At 44.5% G+C, this 27,193-nt stretch overlaps 2 protein-coding genes across 5 annotated transcripts; one reads left to right on the forward strand and one right to left on the reverse strand.

Moving 5' to 3' along the window:
• Positions 1-1,647: 1,647 nt before the first annotated feature.
• TXNL4B (thioredoxin like 4B) lies at positions 1,648-27,150 on the reverse strand. 4 transcript variants are annotated; one of them, XM_036345264.1, is made up of 4 exons: positions 26,882-27,146; positions 24,242-24,408; positions 22,704-22,855; positions 1,648-1,871 (listed from the first exon to the last, which is right to left on the reverse strand). In XM_036345264.1, exons 2-4 carry the CDS (start codon positions 24,371-24,373, stop codon positions 1,835-1,837), a joined length of 321 nt encoding a protein of 106 aa, XP_036201157.1. In that variant the 5' UTR covers positions 24,374-24,408; positions 26,882-27,146; the 3' UTR covers positions 1,648-1,834. The 4 variants fall into 4 exon arrangements, with proteins under 4 accessions (XP_036201157.1, XP_036201153.1, XP_036201154.1 ...); XM_036345260.1 differs by lacking the exon at positions 1,648-1,871 and adding an exon at positions 20,620-21,100; XM_036345261.1 differs by lacking the exon at positions 1,648-1,871 and adding an exon at positions 20,620-21,100 and having other exon boundaries at positions 26,570-27,146.
• Positions 14,074-18,636, forward strand: LOC118674067 (haptoglobin-like). Its single transcript, XM_036345259.1, has 5 exons — positions 14,074-14,139; positions 15,533-15,615; positions 15,916-16,017; positions 16,721-16,795; positions 17,730-18,636. The coding sequence occupies exons 1-5, from the start codon at positions 14,135-14,137 to the stop codon at positions 18,506-18,508; spliced, it is 1,044 nt and encodes a 347-aa protein (XP_036201152.1). The 5' UTR covers positions 14,074-14,134; the 3' UTR covers positions 18,509-18,636.
• Positions 27,151-27,193: the final 43 nt, after the last annotated feature.

Here is a 27,193-nt window from a genome sequence, read left to right on the forward strand (position 1 = left end):
TCCGGCTCCATCTGGGAGAGTACTGCTCTCCAGCTCCAGATGGCTTGCCACCCAGGGGGGCCAGGCAGCATCTCATTTTATCAGAGAGGCGGAAATCAGCATGTTTTATGTGGCAGTATAACTCCCTAACTCCTCTGAGCCAAGCACACCAGCAGGAGGAAGGCGATGGGTGGAGGGATATCAGGAGAATGACCATCTCAGCCAGCCCCCTTCTGCACACCCCCACCCCCTACAGGAGGGCCCCAGGGATGACTCACTGGGTGGGGAGAGTGCAGACTTGGAGTCGCCTTAGGAGATTTACCAATCCCCACTGACGCCCATTTTCTCTCCTAGAAAAACAGTGGTTTGGAGGGTAAAAGAAATCTAAACAGTAACTTTTACAGGGATGCATACTATGTGCCGGGCACATGTGTACTTACTGGCAATGGCAATCATGTAAAGTGTGCATGCCTCAGTTTCCTGTTGTGTATAATGGGGAGAAGCACACTACCCATCTCAGTGGGTTGTTAGATTACATATGAAGTGCAACAGTGCTCAGCACATCCTACCCTCCTAATAAATGTTATTTTAATATCCAAATCCCCACAAAAGTCCTGCAAGTAGGTATTATCGCACCTATATATATATAGATAAAACCAGAGCTTTGAGGAATTAAACAGCTTCTCCAAACCAGGCAGCTTGGAATCGGCAGAACTGAGCGCAGGCCCTGGGTTTTCTTCTCACGCAGGGAAGGGCCGCATGGGGCCTCTGAAAATCACTATCAGTTCCTTTTCCCTACAGAGAGACTTCGTGCTGCGTGCCATTACTTGTTAAAAAAGCTTCCATGGAACCTTGCCCTGGGCACTTGAGTGGTCTGACAGGAGGTGGTGAGGAGGGTCTAGTGGTCAAATCTCTGAGCTTCTTACAAGTGGGATCATCCTGTAGGAACCACAGTGCACACCAGGGCTGAGCCAGAGGCTGGAAACAATCACTTATTATCCCACACGGTGAGGAATTCAGGAGCAACTTAACACTAGAAAGACGGAAATTTAGTATATACCTATATTGCCCAAAAGCAGTCAAAATGACTGCATCGTGAAAGAATAATATCGGAGCACTCTTCACTTATGTTCCTTAGCTTTTCCAATAACTCACTTCTATTCGACATTTTTTTCATGAATTTAGGGCGCAAAAGAAATACAATAAACAACTTATTAGAACAAGTATCACTGCATAAAGATTCGAATAACAAGTACTAGTTTAGCTAATTGAGCAACTGCAACTTATCAAGTATCGACAATTTATCATGTACTTGTATGTTATCATGTGACGGTAATCGAAAAAAAAAAATGAAAACTGTTATTTCAATACAGAGCCGACCTGGTCATATAAGAAATTTACTCAATTCAATAATAAGAGTCATAATTCCCCCCCCCCCCCCCAAGCAGTCAAAATGACTGCTTTTGGGCAATATAGGTATAACACATATATATATATATATACCGTAAATGAAGGAGGGGGAGGTAACTACAATTATTAATAAACACATTCATATGTTGTAAAAAAAGTCACGAAATTCTAAGACATTGTGTCCTTATATACATAATTGTTTTTCTAATTGAAATTAAAAAACAGTCAAAATGACTTCCTTGGGCAATCTAGTGTTAATTGGGTGGCTCTGGCTCCGGGTCTCCCATGAGGAGGTAACCAAGGCACTGGCTGGGGCTGCAGTCATCCAGGGCTAACCGGGGCTGAAGGATCCACTACCAAGATGGGTCACTTATGTGGCTTGTGAGGTGGTGCTGGCTGTTGGCCAAAGTGTCAGTGGATCTCCCCATGGGCTGCCTGAGTGTCCTCACACCACAGCATCCGGCTTCTCCCAGACTGAGTGTCTAAGAGGGAGGGAGGTGAAAGCTGCAATGCCCATTATGCTCGGAAGTCACACATCGTTACTTATGCCACATTCATTCTTCTATTCACTGGAACAGAGTTGCCAGTTTTAGTAAAGCAAACAAAAACAACAGGATGCCCAGTTAATCTGAATTCCAGTTAAACAATGCATACACTTTAGTACAAATATGTCCCACAGAGTAATTGGGGCATACTTATACGAAAATTTATTTGTTGTTTTTCTGAAATTTAAATTTCATTTGGGCATCGTGTATTTTATCTGGCAACCCTATGTTAGAAGTAAATCACTTAGTCCAGGCCACTCTCAAGGGGAGGGGAATTAGGTTCCATTTTTGAAGGGAGGAATGTCAAAGAATTTGTGGAGGTATTTCCAAACCACCACAAGCAGAATTTTGAAAAATGTCCTTTGGTCCTGGTGTCTGTGGGTTAACTGAATGAGAGCGTAACAGGATGAAGTAGTTCTGGGGCGAGCAAGGTCATCTTCCTAATCATCTTGCACATTTGTTAGCTCATAGCAAATCACACACAACTTTTTTGATCCTCACACAGCCCTGGAGGTGGGTGAGGCAATGACTACGATCTCCATTTTACAGATGAGGACACCGAAGTTGAGTGCCTGCTCCAAGATGATATGGGCAAAAATGGTGGAGGGAGGACAGAGGCTCCTAACGAGGCTGTAACTGAGGCATTGGCCTGTCTTGGATTCATCTTTAATCTTCTGTCACGTTATTTCAAATAGGTGATGGGCTGTGTGGATCCTTGATGCCGTGCTGCCTTCCGAGTGATGGGGAAGACCCTCCAAGAAGCTGAGGGCCAAGATGCAGTCTTCTCTCTCCTCATCTCCACAAGCTCCAGGACCCCCTGGCTAAGCCTGGGGGATGCACCCCCCACCTGCAGACCCTTTGAGCTGACTGGCTTCGGAGTGCTGAGAGGAACAACATTCCCTTTCACCAGGAGTCAGCCAACTACACATGAGACTGTGGACCAGCCGAGTCAAACAGAGAACTACTCTCCCCACTTTTTATTTTAAGAAATTTAGACATAGAGAAAAGTTGAAAGGGTAGTATAATAAATATCTATACCCCTTCCACCCACTATACCTATCTTACTATGAGTAATTCTTACTATCTAGCTAATAAAAATATCTTTTCCGTGTTTTCTTTATAAATATCTTTACCTATTTATATGCAGAATTTTGACAAAACATTTTGAAGGAAGTGGTAGATTCAGGACACCTCACTCTTAGCTTGCATTTTCTAAAAATAAAAACATGCTCCTATGAAAACATAATTTATGATTACATCTAATAAAATTAACCATGATTCTCTAATATCATCTAACATTCAGCCCATATTCTAATTTTCCCTATTGCCCTCAAAATATCTTCTATAGTCAATCAAGGCTCACCTATATGTCTCTTTAGTCTTTTAAAATCTAGGACAGTCATCTCTGAAGAGATAAGGCCAATTAATTGTCTTATAAACAGTTCTACATTCTGGATTCTCAGAATAAAGACTGTATTTCCTGATCTCCATTGTAATAGGATGTGGATACCAAACATCTACTCAATGAGATATATGTGAAAGTATTGTGTGCCTCTTCTGGAAGTCAGTCGCTGCCTGGGACATGAGTATGATGGCTGGCGCTCTGGCAGCCATATTAGACCTTAAAGGCAAGAGCTGGGAAGAGCTTAATAGAATTGACAATACCAGGTCTGTTTGCTTACTTCCCCACTTCTTGTTTCCCACCTCTTTCTTCTTTTTAATTATGTGTTTATTGCTTTTTTTAGAGAGACAGGAAGGAGAGGATTAGAGAGATAGAAACATCAACGAGAGAACATGGATCTCTGGCTGCCTCCTGCACACCCCCTACTGGGAATCGAGCCCCCAAACCAGGCATGTGCCCTGACCGGGAATTGAACCATGACCTCCTGGTTCATGGGTCAAGGCTCAACCACTCAGCCACACCGGCCGGGGCCCAGCTCTTTTATTTGAGAAAATAAAATCTTATGTGCTTAAGTCCCTGCTAATTGGGGCTTTCTCTCATATTTAGCCACATTCAATTCTAGCTGATAAGAAAAGCCACATTGAGATATCTTGTATTTACCTGTAAGATACGTTAGTCTATTTCTCAGGATTTCCCTTTCCTCCAGGTGCAGATTTCTGGCAGCACATCCTGACAATGTCCTCAGGCTATCATGTTACCTACCCTGCAGTGTTGAATGAATCTTGGCAGTCAGGGGAGATTTCTGTAAGAACCTGTGGTTATAAATATGGGAAATAAAGTGGAGGTCACAGGTAAGAGGACACCAGGGCCAGGGCTGAGAGGTGTGTGTGCGGAGCAGGGGGGGAGTGACTTGGCGTTGGCACACGGCAGGTTTGTGTAAGACCTGGGCAGCAATACAGGGGCGAAGCTCCAAAGGGCAGGGCTTTTAGGAGAGGAAACACAATAAACATGCAAACCCCTTGCATTCTTGCCAGCCAAGAGGAGGCTTCCTGGGTGTTGAAAACTCCATTTGAAAAGTGGCCCACAGGAAACAAAAGGAGTTGCAGCAGGTGAAGGCAACCTGGCTGCACCCCCTATGCCTGTCAATCACCAGGGCTGCCTTGGCGGGCCTGGAGGGTCAGAGCGTTTCCTGGGTCAGCACCCACCTCGGCCTGCCCAGAGCATGTGGAGGACGTGCAATCTTGGTGCTGCCATTTCAGTCCTCGGTAATCTGAGAAGCTGGTCAGTGTTTTGAGCTTCGACCATCCTCTTGGATGTTGAATTTTGAGCCCTTAATAGATCTAGACATCTTCCTACCTCAACAGAGCAAAAGGTGTGGGTCCCAAGTCTGGGGACCTAAAAGAAATCACTGTGGTTGGGTCAGAATTTCAACTGATGTTACCATTAAAAAATAAACGCACATATAAATATATATATGCACACATGTGTGTACGCACACACACACGAGAGAGAGAGAGAGAGAGAGAGAGAGAGAGAGAGAGAGAGAGAGAGGAGAGAGAATAGCACTGACTCCGATGCATTTGTTCTTTCACTCACTTATTCTTCCAACAATCACTTGTTGTGATCTGACTTCCTCCCACTGGCTGTGCTATGTGGGGAGATGCAGGTAACTGACTTTTTCACCATCTCTCTGTGCCTCACAAGAGACAAGTACAGCCCTACCGGCGTGGCTCAGTGGTTGAGCGTCAACCTATGAACCAGGAGGTCACGGTCTGATTCCCGGTCAGGGCACATGCCCAGGTTGTGGGCTTGATCCCCAGTAGGGGGCATGTAGGAGGCAACCAATCAATGATTCTCATCATTGATATTTCTCTCTCTCTCTCCCTTCCTCTCTGAAATAAATAAAAATAAATATATTAAAAAGAAAGAGACAAATACAAACACAATTGGCCAGAATCTATTGGGTCACAACCTACAACAGAGGACGGAGCCCAGTGCTTCCCTAGCAGAGAGGGGAGTCGCTGGGGGCTCAGCCAGGTACAGCTGCACTGAATTTTCTGTGTGGCCAGGACTAATGTCATACAACTTCCTGGGACCATAATTACTCAAATCCCTGACGGCTCAAAAGCAGAAACCCGTTTAACACCACTCCCTCCAGAGATCTGTCATGGGACGGAGTGGGTGGCTCCACTGTTCCCAGAACCTGGCTGGCTCCCAGGGAACACTGCTCCCAAATGCTTGGTCAGGCAGTTTCCTTGGTCTATTTCCTAATGCATTTCTCAGCCATGGCCCTGCTTCCCGGCTGTGGTGCTCCCCCAGGGCCTGATAGGGGCCCTGGAGTGTTGGGATAGGGGGACAGTTGAGGGGAGGGAGTTGGCTCCCGCTCAGAAGGAGCCTCCACTTCCCAGCATCAGGCCTCTCCAGCTTGGTGCCCCTGCGTTAGGTCTTCCTTGCCCTTTCTACTTGGAAGCACTGCCTGAGTGAGGGTTTTAAGGGACACACACACACACACACACACACACACACACACACACACACACGGTTCTTAACGGTTCTTATTGGACTTCGATGGCCATTTAGAACTCGTACCCTGAGGCTGGCTAATGTGATTAGTGAGTTTGTTTCCCCTCCCAGGTAAGCAATGTCTTAACTCAGTAAAGGATTTGTCTCTATTTGACCCTTAGAGGTGTCTCTAATGGTGAGAACTCAAGGCTGATTATGTGAGGGGGGGCTTGGAAATCCCGTAGCGTTCATCAGGCAGGAGAGGTAGCACCCCAGCTCGGCCCAGGGCTTGGCCTGGGTTGGAATCCAGCCTCTGCTACTTAACTACGTGACCTTGAGCAAGTTCCTTATCTTCTCTGTGCCCATTTGTGAAAACAGGGTTATTAGATAATAGAAGGATGTGCTGCTCCGGACTGTTGAATAATTAAAGGAAAAAACATGCAGAAAGCACACACAACAGTGCCCAGCACTTAGTAGGAACTCGCACAGTGTTAGCTGTTACTATTGTGAGGTGAGCGCCTGTTCCTCTAAGGTACTTGTAGAGCTGGTTCTACTGACAGCCTGTATGCCTCTGGGGTCCTGATCTTACTGCAGCTGGAAGCTGAGGTGACAGGCAGGAGGGAACCCTGTTGTATGTTCATCTCTCCCTCACCGCTGAGTTCTTTCGGGCAGAGGCCATGTCTATCATCCATTCAAATCAGTAAGCTGACTTGAGCGTCTGTGTGTGCCAGGCTTTGCTGGGTATAGTGATACAGATGAGTAAGCAAATGCCAACATGGCTCCCTACCTGGTTTCCCGGGAACTAGAAGAATGTTTGTCCCAAAAATGCAGGTGGAAGAACTGAGGAGGGTTGATATGAATTCTTGTGAATACAGATTTAATTTTAAAACTTATATTAATTTAATTTTAAAACTTCTATTAATATCTTCACACCTTTGATCTCTGATGAATTTCTTACTGGGAAAGGCAGATTGTATTTAAAATTTTAATGGGTCATGTGGGTTTGCCACTGGCTGGCTGTCTTTACTGCTAGAAAGCTGATCTGAGGATACTATTTGATTAAAAAGCTTGTAAGTTCCTCATTTATAAAGTATCAAGGTTGATGCTACTTTCAAGAAGCTATCTACTTATTTTTAATTGAAGCACAACTGACATACAATATTATATTAGTTTCATGTGTACAGCATAGTGATTTGACATTTGTATATGTTGCAAAATGATCAATCACCACAGCAAATCTAGTTACCACCTGTCACCACCCAAAATTAATATAATATTATTGACTACATTCCCCAGGCTATAAATTACATCTGTCCCCATGACTTGAGAGTACATGAAACAGAATTTACTCTTGTATTCCTATTTATTAATTATTGTATTATTTTCCACGAACAACTGTAAACCTACTTTTGCCCACCCTCTATTTAGTCCCCTAATAAACTCATTCCTCACACAATTTCCAATAAAAGTGGTATATTTAAATGGTTTCCAAATCCGGTCCTCTGTTTCCAGGGATCAATGTTTTTTTCTCTTCCCACCCAAACCCTGACCCCCGAGTCCAAGTTTTCCCGACCTATCCACTGCATCCGTTTCCTCCCGAGTCTCAAGCTTATAAACCCGAGTCATTCTCAAGCCTTGCCTTTCCTTTGTCTTTTTCATGTGCAGTTACTCAATGACTTTCGCAATCTGTCTTTCTGAACATTCTCTTGCATTTGATCCTTCCTTTAAGCTTCCACAACACTGCATTTGTCTCCTGGACTCTTATTTACTTGAATTTCAAAGGATCTCATACCCACATACTGGCAATTGGTTTAAAAATATATGATGAGAGTTAGGATAAATAGATGTAAAGCACATGAAAAAAATTGCATAAAGGAGGAGAGCACTTGAGATCTTGCTCCCCAGCACATATTGTCAGTTTGGCTCAAATAAACTCATAAAAATTCTAAAAAAAGATAGCATAAAGAATGGGAAAAGATAAACTGTTGCAAAGTTCTTGTATTACTTGGGGAGTGACAAAGCCATGAACTTAAATTATAAAAAGTCAAGGATGCATATCTTGAAATATTTGGGGTAACAACTATTAAAATAATATAAGAATATATAACAAAATAAGCTAATAGAGGGGAATTAAACACAAACAAACCCTGAGTAATAAAGAAGGCAGGAAAGGAGAAAGAAAAGAAAAAAGAACTTATGCATTAAACATAAAGCAAATAGCACAACGGTAGACTTAAAACCAACTCTACTTGTAATTATATTAAATGTAAATAAAAATATATGCCACAAAAACACTAACCAAAAGAAAGTCGGTATATCGTAAGTAATATCAGACTGAGAGACTTTATGGCAAGAAGAATTACTAGATATAAATAAGGACATTTCATAATGATAATGAGTCGGTTTAAAAGGAAGACATAATGAATCTACCTTTGTATGCACCTAATAACAGAACTTAAAGAAAAAAATAGACAAGTTCACAATCCTTATTTCAGTTACTAATACAAACGCAGGAAATGTGAGTTTTCATGCACCTGGAGGGTGAGCAGTTATTCCATAGTGGTGGTGAGAAAGGTTTCATTCTGTATAAGCGAGGAGGCAGCCTACAGAGAACACCGCCCTCCATGTCATAGGACCCAAGTTGTCCCCATTGCCAGGGGGTCCATGGAAATAAAGCTCCTCTCTTCTCTCTGTGGGATAAGAGCTGCACCCGGGCAGAGGAGGAACAAGCCTAGGGATGAACAAGTCTTGTGACATTTGCAAGACACTAGACAGAGGGTTGTTAGAGACTGAAGTCCCCGATTTCTGTGAGGAGCGGTGATGTACTGACCGGGTGGGAGGGAGGAGAGGAAGGAGGTGAGGACGCCACCGGAGGGAAGTGTTGCAGATTCAGTGTGAATCCTTCCCAGCCTATGGTGTGTGTTCTTGAGGAAAGGGCCTTAGAAAATGCAGGGCTGCAGCCTCCTTTCGGAAAGGAAACTGAGAGGCAAAGAGCTGGTGAGCATAAGCTGCTACAGAAGATGTAAGGAGCCTACGGAGCAAAATGCTAACCCTTCACCCCAGATTCAGCCAGAGTAGCTCCGATTTCATGTCCCACATCCTGGCTCTATCCGTTCACATTTGCTGCTGAAGCCTTCCCAAAGCTTAATGGCTAACAACAGCGCCTTTTATTTAGCTTGTGATTCTGTGGGTCAGCAATCTGGGCTGGGCTGGGCTGGGGGTCATTTTGGTCTGGGCCAGGCTGGGTTGAGGGGGCAGGGATGCCTGGGCTCCCTTCTGTGTGATCTCTCACCCTCCAGCAATGGAGGGATAGCTTGGGCTCACCCGTATGGCAGCCCCAGATTCCAGGTGCAATAGGAGGCAAGCCCCGATTTACTAGCACGTTTCAAGTCCCTGCTTTCTGTTTGCCACTGTTCCATTGGCCAATGTCGTCACACAGTCAAACCCAGACTCAAGGGGTGGAAATGGGCTCCACTTTGGCTGGAAGAGCTGCAGTCACACTGCGTACAGGAATGGGGAGAGTTACGGCCATTTAAAGTGCAGATTCTCAGACCCTGTTCAGACCTACGGTATCACATCTCTGCAAACGAGCCTGGACTTTCCCCCTGTCAGGTGATTCTCCCCCTTCATATTTTAAAATGTTAACGCTATAAATATATGTGTGAGAGATATGATATATATCTTTAAAAATAGGCACACTAACATAATGTACATTCATAAAACTATCACCCCACTTAAAAGCTGGATCGTTAGCAATAATCATCTATATTTATAATGACTTATGTGCTATTCTCCTGTGCCTTCCTCCTGCCTCCCATGAGAGGTAACATATTACATTTTGTTTTCCATTTCATTAAAATTTAAAAAATATGCCTATACAATGTATTGCTTAGCTTTACTTTCTTTAAAAAAAGAAAAATTTGGCCGCAAGTAAGAAAGTTTACTTACTGTTTTATTTCTTGAATTTTTTTTATTGTGATAAAATACACAGAACATAAAATTCCTGATTTAACAACGCTTAAGTGTATAATTCAGTGGCATTAATTACATTCACAATGTTGTGCAACCATGGCCACTGTTTGCAAACCCCTTTCATCAGCCCAAACAGACACTTTGTACCTATTAAGCAAGAATTCCCTTTTCCTTCCTCCCTCCAGCCCCTCGTAGCCTCCTATCTACCTTGTGTCTCTATGAATTTGCCTTTTCTAGATATTTCATATAAATGGAATCATACAATATTTGTCTTTTTTAAAAAATATATTTTATTGATTTTTTACAGAGAGGAAGGGAGAGAGATAGAGAGTTAGAAACATCGATGAGAGAGAAACATCTATCAGCTGCCTCCTGCACATCTCCTACTGGGGATGTGCCCGCAACCCAGGTACATGCCCTTGACCGGAATCGAACCTGGGACCTTTCAGTCCACAGACCAACGCTTTATCCACTGAGCCAAACTGGTTTCGGCAATATTTGTCTTTTTGTGTCTAGTTTCTTCTTTCACTTGGCATAATGTTTTCAAGGTTTATTCATGTGGTAGCATGTACCAGAACTGCATTCCTTTTTATTTTATTTTTTTAAAAATATTTTTACTACAGGCCCAGTGCACGAAATTTGTGCTCTCAGGGGTGGGAGGGGGGTCTGGCCTGTGCCCTTTCGCCATCCAGGAGCCCTCGGGGAACATCCTTAGTGCCGTCACGGAGGCGGGACAGGCTCCTGCCACTGCCCCTGTGTTTGTCAGCCATTAGCCCAGCTTGTGGCTGAGCAGCGCTCCCCCTGTGGGAGTGCACTGATCACCAGGGGGAAGTTCCTGTGTTGAGCGTCTGCCCCTTGGTGGTCAGTGCGCATCATAGCGACTGGTCGTTCTGCTGTTCAGTCGATTTGCATATTACCCTTTTATTATATAGGATTGATTTCAGAGAAAGGAATGGTAGGCGAGCGATATTAAACACCAATGATGAGAGAGAATAACTGATCAGCTACCTTCTGCATGCTCCCCAGTGGGGACCAAGCCTACAACCTGGGCATGTGCCCTGACCGGAAATCAAACCATGACCTCCTGGGTCAACCACTGAGCCTTAGCACTGGGCTACATTGCTTTTTATAGATGAATAATATTCCATTGTATGTATATGACACATTTTGTATATCCATTCATTTGTTGAAGAGCACTTGGATTTTTTTCTACCTTTTGGCTATTATGAATCATGCTACAATGAACATTGGTGTACAATGGTCTGTTTGAGTCTCTGTTTTCAATTATTTTGGGTATATCCACAGAAGTAGAATTGCTGGATTGTATGGCAATTCTATGTGTAGTTTTTTTTAAAATGTATTTTTATTGATCTCAGAGAGGAAGGGAGAGGGAGAGATGGAAACATCAATGAGCATGGAACAGAGTGTGGAATCTCGGAGGGAAGGCGGGGAGGGTGGGTGGGTGGGAGGTAATCAACTCAAGACCTTGTATGTATAAATGCATATCCCATGGATGCAGACAGTGGGGTGGTGAGGGTCTGGGGTAGGCTGGAGGGGATTGATGGGGGAAAAAAGGGACATACGTAATACTTTCAACAATAAAGATTTAAAAAAAAGAAGAACATCAATGATGAGAGAGAATCATTGATGGGATGCCTCCTGCTTGCCCCACACTGGGGTTCAAGCCTGCAACCTGTAGGACCAGGAATCGAACCACAACCTCCTGGTTCATAGGTTGACCCTCAACCACTGAGCCATGCTGGCTGGGCTATGTTTAGAGTTTTGAGGAACTATTTAACTGTTTTCCACAGAAACTACACCATTTTACATTCCCACTAGGAATGTAAAATGGTGTATCAGAATTCCACTTTTTCTTTTTTTTTTTTTTTTAAATTTATTTTATTGATTTTTTACAGAGAGGAAGGAAGAGAGATAGAGAGTCAGAAATATCGATGAGAGAGAAACATCGATCAGCCGCCTCCTGCACATCCCCGACTGGGGATGTGCCCGCAACCCAGGTACATGCCCTTGACTGGAATCGAACCTGGGACCCTTCAGTCCGCAGGCCGACGCTCTATCCACTGAGCCAAACCAGTTTCGGCAGAATTCCACTTTTTCCACATTTTTACCAACACTTATATCTAGTAGGTGTGAAGTGGTGTCTCATTGTGGCTTTTATTTGCATTTCCTTAATGACATCATCCAGTGACGTTGAGCATCTTTTCACGTGCTCATTGGCCATTTGTATATCTTCTTTGGTGAAATGTCTATTCAAATCATTTGCCCATGTTTTAATTGGGTTGTTTTGTTGTTGTTGTAGGAATCCTTTATATTAATCCATATCAGATATATGATTTGCAAATATTTTCTCCCATTCACAGACTGTCTTTTCACTTTCCTGATATTGTACTTTGATGCATCAAAGTTTTTAATTTTGATGAACTCAACTCCCCCCCCCCCTTTTGTTGTATGCAATTTTGGTGTCATAGCTAATAATCCATTGCCAAATTTTGTTTGACTCTGAGCTCTGCAACAGTGGAGTCATTTGAATATCTTCTGAAATCTGCAGTATTTTTTAAAAATTATGTTGATGAGATTATCCAGGTTCTTTCATAGTTCATTCATTTTTCATGGCTGTATAATATTCCATTATAGGAATATACCACCCATAATTTACACCAGCAGTTCTCAACCTGTGGGTCACGACCCCTTTGGGAGTCGAATGACCATCGGAAAACACATATATAATTACATATTGTTTTTGTGATTAATCACTATGCTTTAATTATGTTCAATTTGTAACAATGAAAATACATCCTGCATATCAGATATTTACATTATGATTCATAACAGTAGCAAAATGACAGTTATGAAGTAGCAATGAAAACAATTTTATGGTCGGGGGGTCACCACAACATGAGGATCTGTATTAAAGGGTTGCGGCATTAGGAAGGTTGAGAACCACTGATTCACACATTCCTTTATTAATGGACATTTGTGAGGTTTCTAATTATTATTTTTAAAATATATTTTTATTGATTTCAGAGAGGAAGGGAGAGGGAGAGAGATAGAAACATCAATGATGAGACTCATTGATCAGCTGCCTCCTGCATACCCCCTACTGGGGATCGAGCCCGAAACCCAGGCATGTGCCCTTGACTGGAATCAAACCCGGGACCCTTCAGTCCGCAGGCCAAGGCTCTATCCACTGAGCAATACCAGCTAGAGCTATTTCTAATTATTTTGATATTACCTCAGTGTCACCATGAATATCCCAAAGTGATTCTTTTGTACATCCTAATTTAAGAACCACTTACCCCCCCCAACCCTCATCTGAGATATGTTTTCATTGATTTTTCAAGAGAGAGAAAAGGAGAGAAAGAAACATCATTGTGAGACAGAGACATCAATCCATTGCTCGCTTTCCCCATGCACCCCAACTGGGGATCGAACCTGCAACCTAGGTATGTGCTCTGATCAGGAATTGAACCTGCAACCTTTTGATGTATGGAACTATGCTCCAACCAACTGAGCAACCCAACCAGGGCCCGCTTACCTATTTTTACTGAATAAAGCAATCTTTTATTGAGTTGCTATTAATTTCAGTTGAATAGTAATTGGGATAAGCAGGTGCAAACATCTGACTGAAGCATACACACCTTCTCATCTGTCTGTGTCTTAATTACTGGTCTATAAAACCATGAGAACCACTACCATTGAGTATGGTATGTGCCAGTCCACACTATTGTGTTAACTCTTTTGTGTGCTTTCTTGCAAACAGCAATCAGAGAAGACAATACATACATTGTACTGATTTCAGGTTGGAGAGCTTTGAAGCAATAGGAAGATGTCAACACAGGATGGGGGAAATACTTGAAAAGGAAATGCTCTCTTTATTAGAGCCCCAATTCAGCCCGGTTGCAGGAGTGTTCATAGGGGTTTGAAGTAACCCCAAAGAAGGGCTTTTTTTCAGTGCTTTCACCCTCCAAAACAAGGAGGTGCAGATCGATTGTTTCCCCAGCCCGCCCAGGGGCCGTTTTCGGGAAACTCTCTGGCAGCTAGCTACCTGGGGTCACGATGGGGCCAGGTGTCTTTGGGTTTGTAAAAGAACACCGGGGAAAACTCAAGCGTGAGGCAAGAGCTCCACGCTTAACGGGGATGTTTGTGGCTCTGTTACTGGAAAATGCCAGTGCCCTTAACAAGGTCAAACTTGTGTAGACACAGGGTTACAACATCGGGAAGGGGTGGGTGAGATGTTACAGGCATAAAAGCACCAGCCGCTCACCCCACAGCACTGCTCTTCCAGAGGCAGGACCAACCAAAGATGCGGTGAGTCCACAGCTCTGCCCACTTTCCTTCCCTTTCCCTTGTTCCTCATCTCATCCTCCTACGCATACCTCTCTTAGCTGCATGACAAGCCTACAGAACAGATGCAAAAATACACCGAAGAAACAGGGTAAATGGGCTAAATTATAGTGAACTGAAGGGCGCAGTGTGTTAAGTCCTCTGCTTTTCTGCACCCATAAGAGGTAATGCCTTCTGATACTGCCGTCTTTCTCAGGAGACGTGACTTACTTTAAGAAATATCTTTTTTTCCTTGAGGTTGTAAAGTTGTGTGTTTTTTTTTTTTGTTAATCCTCACCCGAGGGTATTTCTTCCATTGATTTTTTTTTTTTTAGAGAGAATGAAAGGAAGGGGGAGACAGAGAGAGAGAGAAACATCAATGTGAGAGAGACACATCGATTGGTTGCCTCCTGCATGTGCCCCAACTGGGGCCAGGGATTAAGCCTGCAACAGAGGTACGTGTCCTTGACCGGAATCAAACCTGAGACCCTTCAGTCCACAGGCAATGCTCTAACCACTGAGAAAAACCACCTAGGGCAGAGGTTGTAAAGTTTTTATCTTTGTAGGAGATGACAGTAGCTGGGATTTTAAATGTATTTATTAGATTTTTTTTCCTTTAAAAAATGTGTAATAAGAAAGACCAATAGTGGCATATTTGGATGACACAATTAAGGCACTTCGATTTCATAAAAAGACTTTGGAAATGTTGAAGTAGCCATACTAGAAACTTAAGCAAGCAATCCCCGAGGAGCTGACATCTGTCAGTGAGATGAGTAACTGGCAGGTGTGGCCTGTGCATCGATGCCCGTGTCCGCTCATGCTGTCAGGGAGCCAGTTATGCTCCAGGGAACCTGCTGGCATTTTGGGGTTTGATATACCATTTCACGAAGACAAATGATCACAAAATAAGACACACACTATATAAGTATTTTAAATGAAATATTTAAAAACCTTTCCTTATGGGGAATTTTGAAAAGTGGAGAGACTAGCAGTCAATCCCCACGTTCCCGGCTCCGCAGTCCACATTTTATCTGAGTGTGCTCGTAGCCTGGCACTCCAGAGGTGCCCAAGGGAAGCCCCCCCTTGCGGGAGAGCCCATGTATTACTAGATTAATGCTTCTGAAATTGAGGCCCATATACCTGTGTGCCTCCTTATCTTGGTGGTTCCTGTCTGAGGCTTATGGAGAATTCCCAGCAGCAGAGAGCTTGCTGGGCCTGGGTGTACTGGGAAGCTGTAAAGGATGCATTTGGTGGGTCCCAGTGCTTGCACGTGGCTATTTTATTTCCTGGCTGCCTAAAGGGAGGGAGGTGTGTGTGGGGGGTAAAAGGGTGAAGCAGGGAGAGCAGCTTTGCACTCCTTCCTGTCTTCTCTCTGCAGCGCCCTGGGAACTGTCGTCACCCTCCTGCTCTGGGGGCAGCTTTTTGCAGTGGACACTGTCAACGAGAACCCAGAAAATGCAGGTAGGTCTTTGGGTTGGGCAGACGCTGTGCACCCCAGCGCCTGTTGTGGCTGACCCTGTGAGATCTGCACCCTTTCTTCAGGAGACCCAAATACCCTCTTCTCATCCTACTCGCTGGCCTTTCACTACTGTTAAAACCTTGGGGAGCCAGCCAGAAACAAGGAAAGATTGCCCCCTGCATGGCTTCCACTTGGGATGGAGGAAGGTTGACGTACAGAGCAGCTTCCTCTCACCTGACTTTTCATGGGTCTCTGAGAGCCATTTCTGAATATTAACCTCCTCTTCCTGTTTTTCTTTGCAGATGACAGCTGCCCAAAGGCCCCTGAGGTTGCAAATGGCTACGTGGAGCACTCGGTTCGCTATCAGTGTAAGACCTACTACAGGCTGCGCACTGAAGGCGATGGTAAGACCTGGACAAGTGTCCCTGTGCCCTCCTCATCCTGGCATTTCCATGATGAGTGGAGTCAGGTGACTGGCTAGGAAATTCATGGGTTATCCTCAGAGCCAGGAGATGCAGATTGTAATAAGGGGTTTTGTTCCCAGTGCTGTGGCCTTTTGGGCAAATTAACTTTGCTCAGCCGCAAGCTTTGTCTTTTGTTAAGGGGAGGGGATGCCACATAGCCTACCCATCTCAAAGTGAGAGCTACATCTAGATCTGGCAAAGGATGCGGCAAAAGAATCAACAATGGTGATAGTGATGACATTGGAAGTCCTTACTTTCCTGGCACTGTTGTAAGTGCTTTTCATTCATTTGCTCACTTAGTGTTCATAACACCCCTCTACAAAGATACTATTATTATTACTTGCTGATGAGGAAACTGAGGCACAGAGAGGTCAGGTAGCCTGCAAGAGGTAGAGGCAGGATTTGGACCCTGATCCCACCCTGCATGGCCTCACCATGACCACCATGACCACGGTTCTGTCCTGCTGGGCTTTGCTAGGGCCCAGCACTTGGCTTCTAGGACAGCGATCCTCCCTTCCTCCTCCTCCCTGCCCCTCCCTCACCTTCCTTCTCCTTTTTCAATTTTTTTCTTTAAATACCTTCTCTCCCGCACTAGGTCCAGACTGAGTTTCTCCTTTGGCTCATCTCTTTCCTCTTGTTGCAGGAGTGTACACCTTGAACAGTGAGAAGAAGTGGACAAACAAGGCCATTGGAGAGAAGCTTCCTGAGTGTGAAGCAGGTAGGCAGCCGAGGGCCTGGGAAGCAGACCAAGGATAGGTGTTGAGGGTTCAGTGCTTGGGCAGGGATATTGGTCGGAATGTCCTAGAGGCACATGCCCCTCCTGTGTGGCTTCTCCTGAGCATACGAAAGCCAAGACCTGGGACCAGGGAGAAGCACAAATGGCTGGCAGGGAACTGAGCAATTAGGTGATGATTCCCTTAAAAAGTTCACTAAGGTTCCTGCTTATTCAGGCCTGCAGGGCACTGACGGAACCCACTGTATACACTGCCCCCAAGGGGTCCAGAGACCCTAAGTGTACAGACAACCCACCCAGAGAGCCAGGGTCCCAGGGTAAAGACAGCTCCAGGAAGAACTATCAGGGAGGACGTAACGAACCCTAATCCAGGGAAGGATGACAGAAAGCTGGATGGATAGGGCTTCTGTTTCTTGTCATTAGGAAGAGCTATTGCTCTTTTTCCCTCTTGGAACAGGAGGGTTTTGCCTGCCCTCTTCTGCTATTAGTGGTGTGGAACTGCTAACCTGCCTTGTATTACTTGCAGTATCTGAGTTCTGGCCAATGCTACAATAGATCCCTCTTTATTCAGAGAGAATGAGTTATAATGAATTTCAAGGAATGGTGGACATGTCCTTGTTGTGACAAACTGTTGAATATACATACAGCTCATCAGCCAGGGTTTCTCAATCTCAGCATTACTTGTTTCTTTGGTGAGTTAGGAAAGCAGTAATGGAGCTCTGCCTTAGCGATAGAAACAACTGACGGTAAACACTGGAAACAAGAGGACAGATGGTAAAGCAAAGCGTGTAAACACTCCTGGCTCGGAAGAGATGAACAATGATCATGTAGACCGCAGTGACAGCCGAAGCTCCCCCCCCCCCCCCCCCAGACGGGGAGATCCTCGCGTTTCTCATGATTTCCTTGCTCTCCTTGACAGTGTGCGGGAAGCCCAAGAACCCGGTAGATCAGGTCCAGCGGATCCTGGGTGGCTCGGTGGATGCCAAAGACAGCTTTCCCTGGCAGGCCAAGATGATTTCTCATCATAACCTCACCACGGGGGCCACACTCATCAGCGAGCAATGGCTGCTGACCACGGCTAAGAACCTCTTCCTGGGTCATGGGGAAGACGCAAAAGCAAAAGATATTGCCCCTACCTTAAGGCTCTATGTGGGGAAGCAGCAGCTTGTGGAGGTTGAAAAGGTGATTCTCCACCCTAACTACCTCGAGGTCGACATCGGGCTCATTAAACTCAAACAGAAGGTGCCCGTGGGTGAGAAAGTAATGCCCATCTGCCTACCTTCCAAAGATTATGCGGAAGTGAATCGTATGGGTTATGTGTCTGGCTGGGGACGAAACGCCAACTTTAACTTCACCCAGCTCCTGAAGTACGTCATGCTGCCTGTGGCTGACCAGGACAGCTGTGTGCGGCACTATGAAAAGAGCACGGTGCCCGAAAAGAAGGAGCCCAAGAGCCCTGTGGGGGTGCAGCCCATACTGAACGAGCACACCTTCTGCGCTGGCCTGTCCAAGTACCAGGAGGACACCTGCTTTGGGGATGCTGGCAGCGCCTTTGCTGTCCATGACACTGATGACGACACCTGGTATGCGGCGGGGATCCTGAGCTTTGATAAGAGCTGTAGTGTGGCCGAGTACGGTGTGTATGTGAAGGTGCACTCCATCCTGGACTGGATTCAGAAAACCACGGCCGAAAACTAACGTGTGCTAGATTTCACTCTGGAAGAGGGGAAACTGGATGGGGGTGGAGGGATAAAAGCTGGTGTGAAACCAACGGGCTCCAGCCCTGCATGTCTAAGGCAAACAATAAAGAGCTTTCTTTTCACTCATTTCTGTGTTTTTTTTCTTTTTGGGGGGCCGGGGGGCTTGGACCTTTTTATCCTTTCCTTTATGGTACAGCAGCAGCCAGGCGGCACAGCGTGTACTGGGAATGTGTCAGAAAACACTGCAGGCCGACTGGAAAGCCCTATGGTGGTACAAACTGTCCCACTGCCGGTCACACTCACTGACTGAGTGCCTACTGAGGCAGCTCTCAGAAAGGTCATCATTACCCTTGTTTTACAGACAGGGAACACAGACTCTGAGAAGTTACACGATTTGCTTAAGGTTACGCAGCTATTAAGTAGCAAGGCTGAACCTTAAATCTAGGTCTGTCTGAATACAAACGCTGAGCTCCTTGCTGCATCCTTATTTTTTTTTTTAAATATTTTTATTGATTTCAGAGAGGAAGGGAGAGACAGAATCATCAATGATGAGAGATAATCATTTATCGGCTGCCTCCTACATGCCCGCACTAGGGATCGGCCCGAAACTTGGTTATTTGTTGTGACCAGGAATCGAACTGTTATCTCCTAGTTGACGTTCAACCACTGAGCCATGCTGGCTGGGCGATGTACTAAAGGTTTATAGCGGAAGAGTTCAGTTAGAAAAAGAGCTTCCTGTCTGAAAGGGTTCTGGAATCTTTCTTCTGGGAGTCCCTGAAGAGCATTTCTTTGTGAAATGGAAAACTTGGATGGCTTGTGTTTATTATCGGTGGAAATGGAGCTCTTGGGATGCTGCGAGGAAAAAATTCCCTGAGGTCCCTGCAAGAGGATGAGGTTTCCTGGAAAGCTGTATTAATGATGTAAAATTAAGGGGGTTCTCCTCCAAGGTCCCATCTCTGTCCGTCTCGCCGTGGAAGAAGTCCAATCTTGTCTTCAGCAGGGCCAGAATGAAGGCCACTGACCAGAGTTCCTGCTCCATATTAAAGTCCAGTCCAGCATCCGGCTTGCTTAGCTTGTGGTCCTAGCTGTAGTCCGCTGTGTGCGAATCTGCATAGCCAGAGGCCACTCAGCTGCTTAAGGCCACAGCAATGGAGAGCGAACAGGCAAAGGCACGGGCAAGCGTGGGTCATGGAGTAAGAGAGCAAGCAAGCAAGAGCAAGAGAGAAGGAACTCTTTGGGGATTTTAACCTTCTAAGATTTTGTGCACTTGTGGTGGCTCCACCCTCCTAGCCAATCCATTGCTCCCCAGGCTAGACTGACAGATAAGCACCTCCCCTACATCACCGACTTCACTGCACAGGCGCCCATCTCCCCCTTTGTCTGTCCACCTCCCCTTTTGTTTGATGCTTTCCCGTGATCTGCAGGGAATGGCATGGTGGTTCCCTGGGGAGCGTGAACCTGTAGTTTCCTGGCAAAGCTGCCCAGATGACCATGCTTCCAGTGTCTGGCTTCCCTTTGGCTCTCTTCCTTTATTAGTATTAACAAGCTACATACGACAAGAATGCAGACTCCTGTAGAGAGTAGGTTTCTTCCAAGTGGGGAAAGCAGCCCCTATGCTTTCTAACAATTCTGGTTCTCTCTCTCTTTCTAGTCATGAGCCCTTGAAGCAGTTTTGTCTCAGGAAGAGGTGGAGCTCTAACTTCTGGGAGAGCTCTGTTCCTACTTGCTAAGGGTAGTTAATTCTTTGTTTAGCTCAAATTGGGTGCTGGATGGTTAAGGTTCAAGTCTCACTTCCTGGGTAATAGCACAAAAGCTAGTAAATTTGCAAACCAGGACACTGTTTTCAAAGTGTGAACCAGGAAGGCTCCAAAATAAAACAAACTTGCCTGCTATCAGTGGAGAATTATTCATTCCAAGAGAAACTGGGATAATTAGGACTGGAGATCAGAGAGCATGAGTAATAGAAATATGTGAGTGGAGGAATGGGCAAGGTTGAGGGTGAGAAAGAGGTGTGTGTATGTACATATAGAGTAGAAAATAAGTATTTTTGCTCTTTCCATTTTACTTGTGTGTCAAATAAATATAGTTAAATCAAATTGTACTAGCCAATGTTTAGGAAAATTCTGTATTATGTTAAGAGATAAAGAAAAGCACAATATAAAGAAAAGTCAAACAAATCATGCAGGGAAATTGACCACAGTTGACTTGACTGCTCTGAGGTTTGTGGGGAATAAACACTTAGGCTCCCCAGGTCATCACAGTCCTGCGGGGTCTTCCACTCAGGCCAATATTTTCTATACAAGTCAAACCTCTCTCCACTGGGACGCTGAGCACCTTTCCGAAGGACCCGGAAAACAGCACAGCTGCCTTCGCGTACCGTTTCGAGATGGGCCTTTCTCTTCAGCTTTGACGGTAGTTAATGTGCTAAATGTCTTGATAGAGAAGGTCATATTTGGGAATATTCTTGGGATCAATTGGACTTTGGACAATAAGTTTCCCCCTCATTGCTCCTCGATAGATTACTTCAATCAAATCTATGAAGTCTTGTTTGGTTTTGAAACTTCCCACAAACTTAGTGTGATCTGGAGACCTAGGTAGCACAGAAGAGAAACAACCTGGCTCAGAACTTTGAACATTTACTTGCTGAAGACCTTCAGGGCAAACAAAACGAACAGTAGCTCTTCCTGTAAGGGAGACTTTAGCCATAAGGCCCAACAATGATTTTTCCATTTGCAATTACAGGGCCCATTTGATATACGACTAAAACCAGAGCTGTGGGCATGGAATAGCACGTAAGCTCTATCATATGGAAAGCTTCTGCTCAAAATGTATTTTAACCATTTCTCAACTCATTCTCAAGTACAATTCCCTGAGTACTGGTGTGGGCATAGTTTGTTTCATTGTTTTTGTGTTTGGCTAGGCACTGTGCAAAGCCCTAGTCGTGGTCTCCAAGTTCCAGTCACTTCCATTTCTGAGTAGTATTAATTTCTTTCCTTCTTCCTTTTTTTTCTTCACTATTTTGAACATCAAGTATGCTCATTGCAGAAATTTTTCAAGACAAAAAAAGTTGCCACATTTTGGTATATATCCCTCCAATCATACGTACGTGTATGTGTCTCTATGTGCATTTTTTTTCACAGTAATGGGAATTATATCACACATTCTATTTTGCAATGTGGTTTTTAAAAAAGATATGTTTTGTTCAAAGTTAACCATGCATCTACAACATCAGAGTAAATTGGTATCTAGTATCCCTTTGTGGACATCTAAATTCTAAGTATTTTGCTTCCTAAACAATGATGAAATAAGTATCCCTGGAGCCAATTTTGCCCACTTTCAGAATTACTTTTCTTCAAATAAATTCCTGGAAATGCAATTGCTGGATTAAAATTTTTACACACTTGTAAGGTATTTGGTATGTAATGTCATGGTAGTTAATGTGCTAAATGTCTTGATGGAGGTCATATTTGGGAATATTCGCCTTCTGAAAAGATTACAGCAAATTAATACTTAAATGAACCATATTCTACCTTTAGAACACTTAAAACACATAACATTTTACACCTTTCAAACTAATAATGACAAAGCAGGTACACAGATCTAGACAAGAGGATATCTCAACCACATTAAGAAAAAATAAAAATTATGGATATTTTCAATATAAATATTAAATTCTGGGATGCTGATTGGGCAGAAGGCATTACAGAAGACTTCATGTTACTTATACTTGACAGGCTTTGTTGAAGAATAACTTCAACAAAAGAATAACTTCTTTCCTGGCAGAAGACAGGAAACTTGGCAAGAGAGGAGCATGTCTTCGTTTGCTGAAAGGAGTACTTCTTTTAAAATGCAAACTATCAGTCCCAAAAGTTTAAGAATGACATATTTTGTTTGAAATGAAATCCCTGGGGAACTTGTAAGAAAATGGTTTGATATTTTCTAGGCTGAAGGATGATTAGTGCTTCACAGCTGTACTATTCTTTCATACTTAAGTAGGAAATTAAAATTTGCCAGTCATGCCAGAATACTCATTTTGCACCAAGCTGCTCATAAAAAAATTAGAGAGAGTATCTGTTGAGGAGACAGTATCAATAAAAGACTCACCTAGCCAACACTGCAAGCAAATAGGTAAGTTACGGAAACTGCTGAAAAGGAAACTTAGACTGTTATAGCTTCATGTCAGCCTGACTTACCCATAATCCACTTTCATATGCTGCCCATTGAAGAAAAACACAGTAGATGGAATATAACTGATGTCGAAATAGTGTGTATAGACTGGAGTTTGGTCCACATCCACCAGATATATAGCAGCCATTTTACTCAAGTCAGAAGAGGTCTTAGAAAGCTGCAAATGAGGAGAGAGATGTAGGTTGCAACATGAAACCAATGTTTCTGCTACAAAACGTTTTAATAGAATATTCTGTTTAAAAAAATTCCTGGGCCAAGAATCCAGCCTGTTTGAGTTCCACATTAGACAGTGTAACTTTATCATTCAGTCTGAATCACTATTGGCAGAGTTATCAGAGGGCCCTGGATAAATTATGTGAATATATTCCTTCATTTTTGTTCTACTTTTGACTGTAAAGATTTTATGAACTTTTTATGGATTTATAAAATCCATGCTCACTTAAAGCAAAAACAGAACAACTCATAAATATGTACCACAGACATCGAAATTCCCCCAAATGTTTTTCCTTATAATCTCCACATAAATGATAGTTATATATAAAAAAAGCAAACACTTACATGGCACTATTATGTGCTACCCTAACTGCTTTCCACTTTTAACTCATTTAATCCTACAACATTCCTATGAGGTACGCACTCTAACAGTCCCCATTTCAGAGGTGAGGAAACCGAGGCCTAGGGAGGTAATCTGCCCCTGGACACACAGCTAGTAGGTAGTCAGGTGTGGATTTGAACGGAGGGAGCTTGGCTTCAGAGTCTGTGCTCTTGACCTCCAGTGGTAGTCCTTCCTCCCTACAGCTGAGGTATAATCCTCTGGCCCTTACCCCATAGAGTAACACATCACATACTCATATTTAATCGCGATAATGAGGATTCTTACACTCCTTCCATAGAGTGATGTCAGCAATAGAAATAGTGGGGTAGGTCTCTCTCCATAATAAACATAATAGTGACACAACAGTGACATCAGCAATAGAACAGAGGTCTTAGTTCTGGAGTGAGTCTCTCTCCATAATAAACAGACACAAGAATAAACCTATTCTGTCCCAAACTGCCCTTCCTATTCACCGGAGTGTGAAGACGGGTGGTGAAGTCAGAGATCATCATGGGGCGCACGCTGGAGCAGAACACTAGTAAAGCAGATTTGCAGGCAGAGAAAACAGAGTTCAAACCCCAGCTCTGCAATTTCGTGGTTCTGTGCCTGTGGGACGTCACTTGACCTCCCTGGCATTCATTTCTCCCCTTGGGAACAGTAGTCGTAAAGAAGCCAGTGCTGTGAGATAATGTTCACAGATGCTTGTTCGTAACGTTTCGGGTCTTTCACTGCCTTGTTGGTGAAGTGGAGCTTGGACAGCTGCTAGAGGGGAAGGACATCCAGCACAGATTCGGCACAATCACAGGCTTAGGGGTTCGGCTCTTATGGAAGCATACTAACAACTGAACAGCTCTATCCCAGACCCTGCCTGCGTCCCTGCATGCACTTGGCAGATGTTGAAGTAAGAATGTATAGATTAAAAAATTTTTATTTTAAGTATTTACTTACAATGTCATCTAGTTGCAGACAGACAGGATCCTCGTCTCTCCCAAACCTGAGAACCAACACCTTCTCTGCAGTGCTCTTTATTGCCTCGTCGACTTCTTTTTTGCTAGTCAGCTTGGGCAACAGAAAGCTCATCTTGAAATAATCCAATGAATCCCTCACTGTCAGTCCTGAAATAAAGTTGCGATGTTTAAAGGCAGATTAAGGGCATGAGTCCTCATTTTAAAAAAAATTAATTTTGGGGCCGAAGCCGGTTTGGCTCAATGGATAGAGCGTCGGCCTGCGGACTGAAGGGTCCCAGGTTCAATTCTGGTCAAGGGCATGTACCTGGGTTGCGGGCACATCCCCAGTGGGAGATGTGCAGGAGGCAGCTGATCAATGTTTCTCTCTCATCGATGTTTCTAACTATCTCTCTCCCTTCCTCTCTGTAAAAAATCAATAAAATATAGTTAAAAAAAATTAATTTTTGGAGTAGGTAATATAGGTCCCACAAAATGTACACACACTTGGAATAATTATAAAGGCAGTTACAATACACTTCATTTTCAAAGTTGAGCCATCAGCTGTTATAGTGTAACACTATTACAGTGTTACATGTCTTGGGGACACACTGTATGCATGTTTTTTCCCCAGAGGAACACAGTATCACAACACAGAATCAGAAAAGTAAAAGGAACACAACCAATGCACAATCTGGTGACGAATAAGTCTACCAGTTAAAAAGCAACAATATAGAAAGGAATAGGGTGAAAAATCTCCCTCCCTCTCCCTCCCCTCAACTGGCCTAGTCCCGCTGCCCCATTTCTCCCCACACACCAGGTAGCTACTTCCATTAGCTTCTCATGTACCTTCCAGAGTTTTATTATGCATTCACTAGAAATACCAATGGGCATTCCTGCTTCCTCCTTCTTTTACTCTCCAATTAGCCTTTCAGCCAGTCAGTATTTCATGCGAAAAAAAGATGACACCCTCAAATTTGGCAACTGGGGGACTTTCAGGAAGGCAGGATATAGGAAAAGAATAGGGTCCAGTGCTATACTCTGGGGTGAGTAACAGCGGGGTGCTGTTCCCACCCCTACACCTGGAGGAGTCATGGAAGGGAGTAGTGACCGGAATTGTGTGGTGTAGAAGGCATCTGTGCAGGAGGTCAGCCTGCAGTTAGGGGATTCAGCTACTGCTCTCCCTCTGCCTAGTCCAACCCCCTCATTTTACATACTAGTTTGCTTATAGTTACACTTCTAGCTACAAAAATTAGGACTGGAAGCCAGGCCACCAAATCTGTACTTTAGTGTTCCTTCTACTACATATAATAAATTCCTGTTTTTATGATCAAGAAACTCTTGGGTCAAGGAGCTTTATTTCTGCATCCACCCACGAGACCCACTGATATACTTGATATTTTAAATTCAGTTCCAAAGTTGGCTGATGCTACGAGAAGGGAGGCTTTCTTTTTCTGTTTATGTGTGTGTGTGTGTGTGTGTGTGTGTGTGTGTGTGTGTCAAGCCACATTTTAAGATATGAATTAATAAAACTTCATATAGGAAATGAAATTGTTCTAAACAGGGAAGCTGACGGCCAGGAGGGACTTCATCAAATGTGAGCGGTAGAACAAATTACTGATGAAAGGGAACGTCAAAGAGAAGATGAACCTGTCCCACCACTAGAATTTAAGCAAACAGCAACTCCTCTATGTTACTGATAAAGAGGAGGAAGAGAGGGGGCGGGTGGAGACTGGGTAACTGTTGGAAGGAGAGAGAAACTGAGATAATAACCTAGGAAAATGCCCACAGCAAAGGATGCCAAAAGAGAGGCCACAAAAGAACAACAACAAATGAACCATAAATATACTACAGTAAGCGCAAAGGAAAGCAAATTAAAAGATGTATTTTTAAAAAGCCATTAAATTGGTAAAGATTAAACAAAAATGGAAAGCGTGTGAATGAAGGGCAGGCACTCACAGTCCCCGCTGGAGCGCAGAGAGGCGACACGCTCCTTGAGAGAAAGCGGAAACGCTCCCGGGCCAGCCATTCCAGTCTGAGAATCAGCGCTTAGGAAACAGACACGCGCACAAAGATTTACACGCAAAGGATACTCGGCCCACTTGCAGTGGCAAAAACCTGCAACTAGCGTACATGGCAACTTAACAGGGGACTGGCGGAAGAAGAGACAGTACAGTTCTGCAATGTACCGTGAAAGTCACCACCACGTACTGTGTGAGAGATGCACATCGCAGATACTGCGAAGTTCTCATGGTAAAGAAAAGAGTTCCGAGACAGTGCGATACCACACTCCACAGTCTCGGTACAAAACCTCACCATCACACGAACTTACCAACAGAAGTAAGTGGGAAGGAATACCCTCCACGCCACCAGCGGCGACCGCTGCGAGCGGACAGACAGGGGAGCTTTATTTACGTCGAGGGCGCGTCTTTCTCCTCCCAAAACAGTCCGCACCGCTGACCCTGGGACGAGGCCGGGGTGCGGCGCCTCCGGCCCGCGCGGTCGAAACTTCGCGTACAACTTAAGTCGGCCGCCGGGTACCCGGATTCCCCGCCGGGTGTGGAAAATACAGTTCACTCTTGAAAAACACAGGGGTCCCTGGTTAAACTTTAATGATGTCCGTGGTAGGGAAGACGACACTTACTTTATTTGTACAAGTTTCCTCCCTCCAACTTCAGGACTGCCGGCGGCGACGCGGCCTCTTTTCCCAGGTCAGGACGCCGGCGGCTCCTTTCTTCGGCCGGAAGCGCTCAGGGACCCTAAGGCAAGGCCACCCGGGGCTGTTGCCTAGCAACCTTGGGCGGTCCACTTCAGGAAACGGAAGAGGAAAATGCACAGGCGCAGTAGATGAACCAGCGTAGCCCAAGAAACCGGTGGTTCCAGTCGCCGTCTACTTGACCGGCTCTGACCGGAAGCCGTGGAGTCACTTCCGCCCTTACTAAACATGCCCGGCCTC

Source organism: Myotis myotis, unplaced genomic scaffold (assembly GCF_014108235.1).
Source record: "Myotis myotis isolate mMyoMyo1 unplaced genomic scaffold, mMyoMyo1.p scaffold_m19_p_19, whole genome shotgun sequence".
Taxonomy (NCBI): Eukaryota; Metazoa; Chordata; class Mammalia; order Chiroptera; family Vespertilionidae; genus Myotis; species Myotis myotis.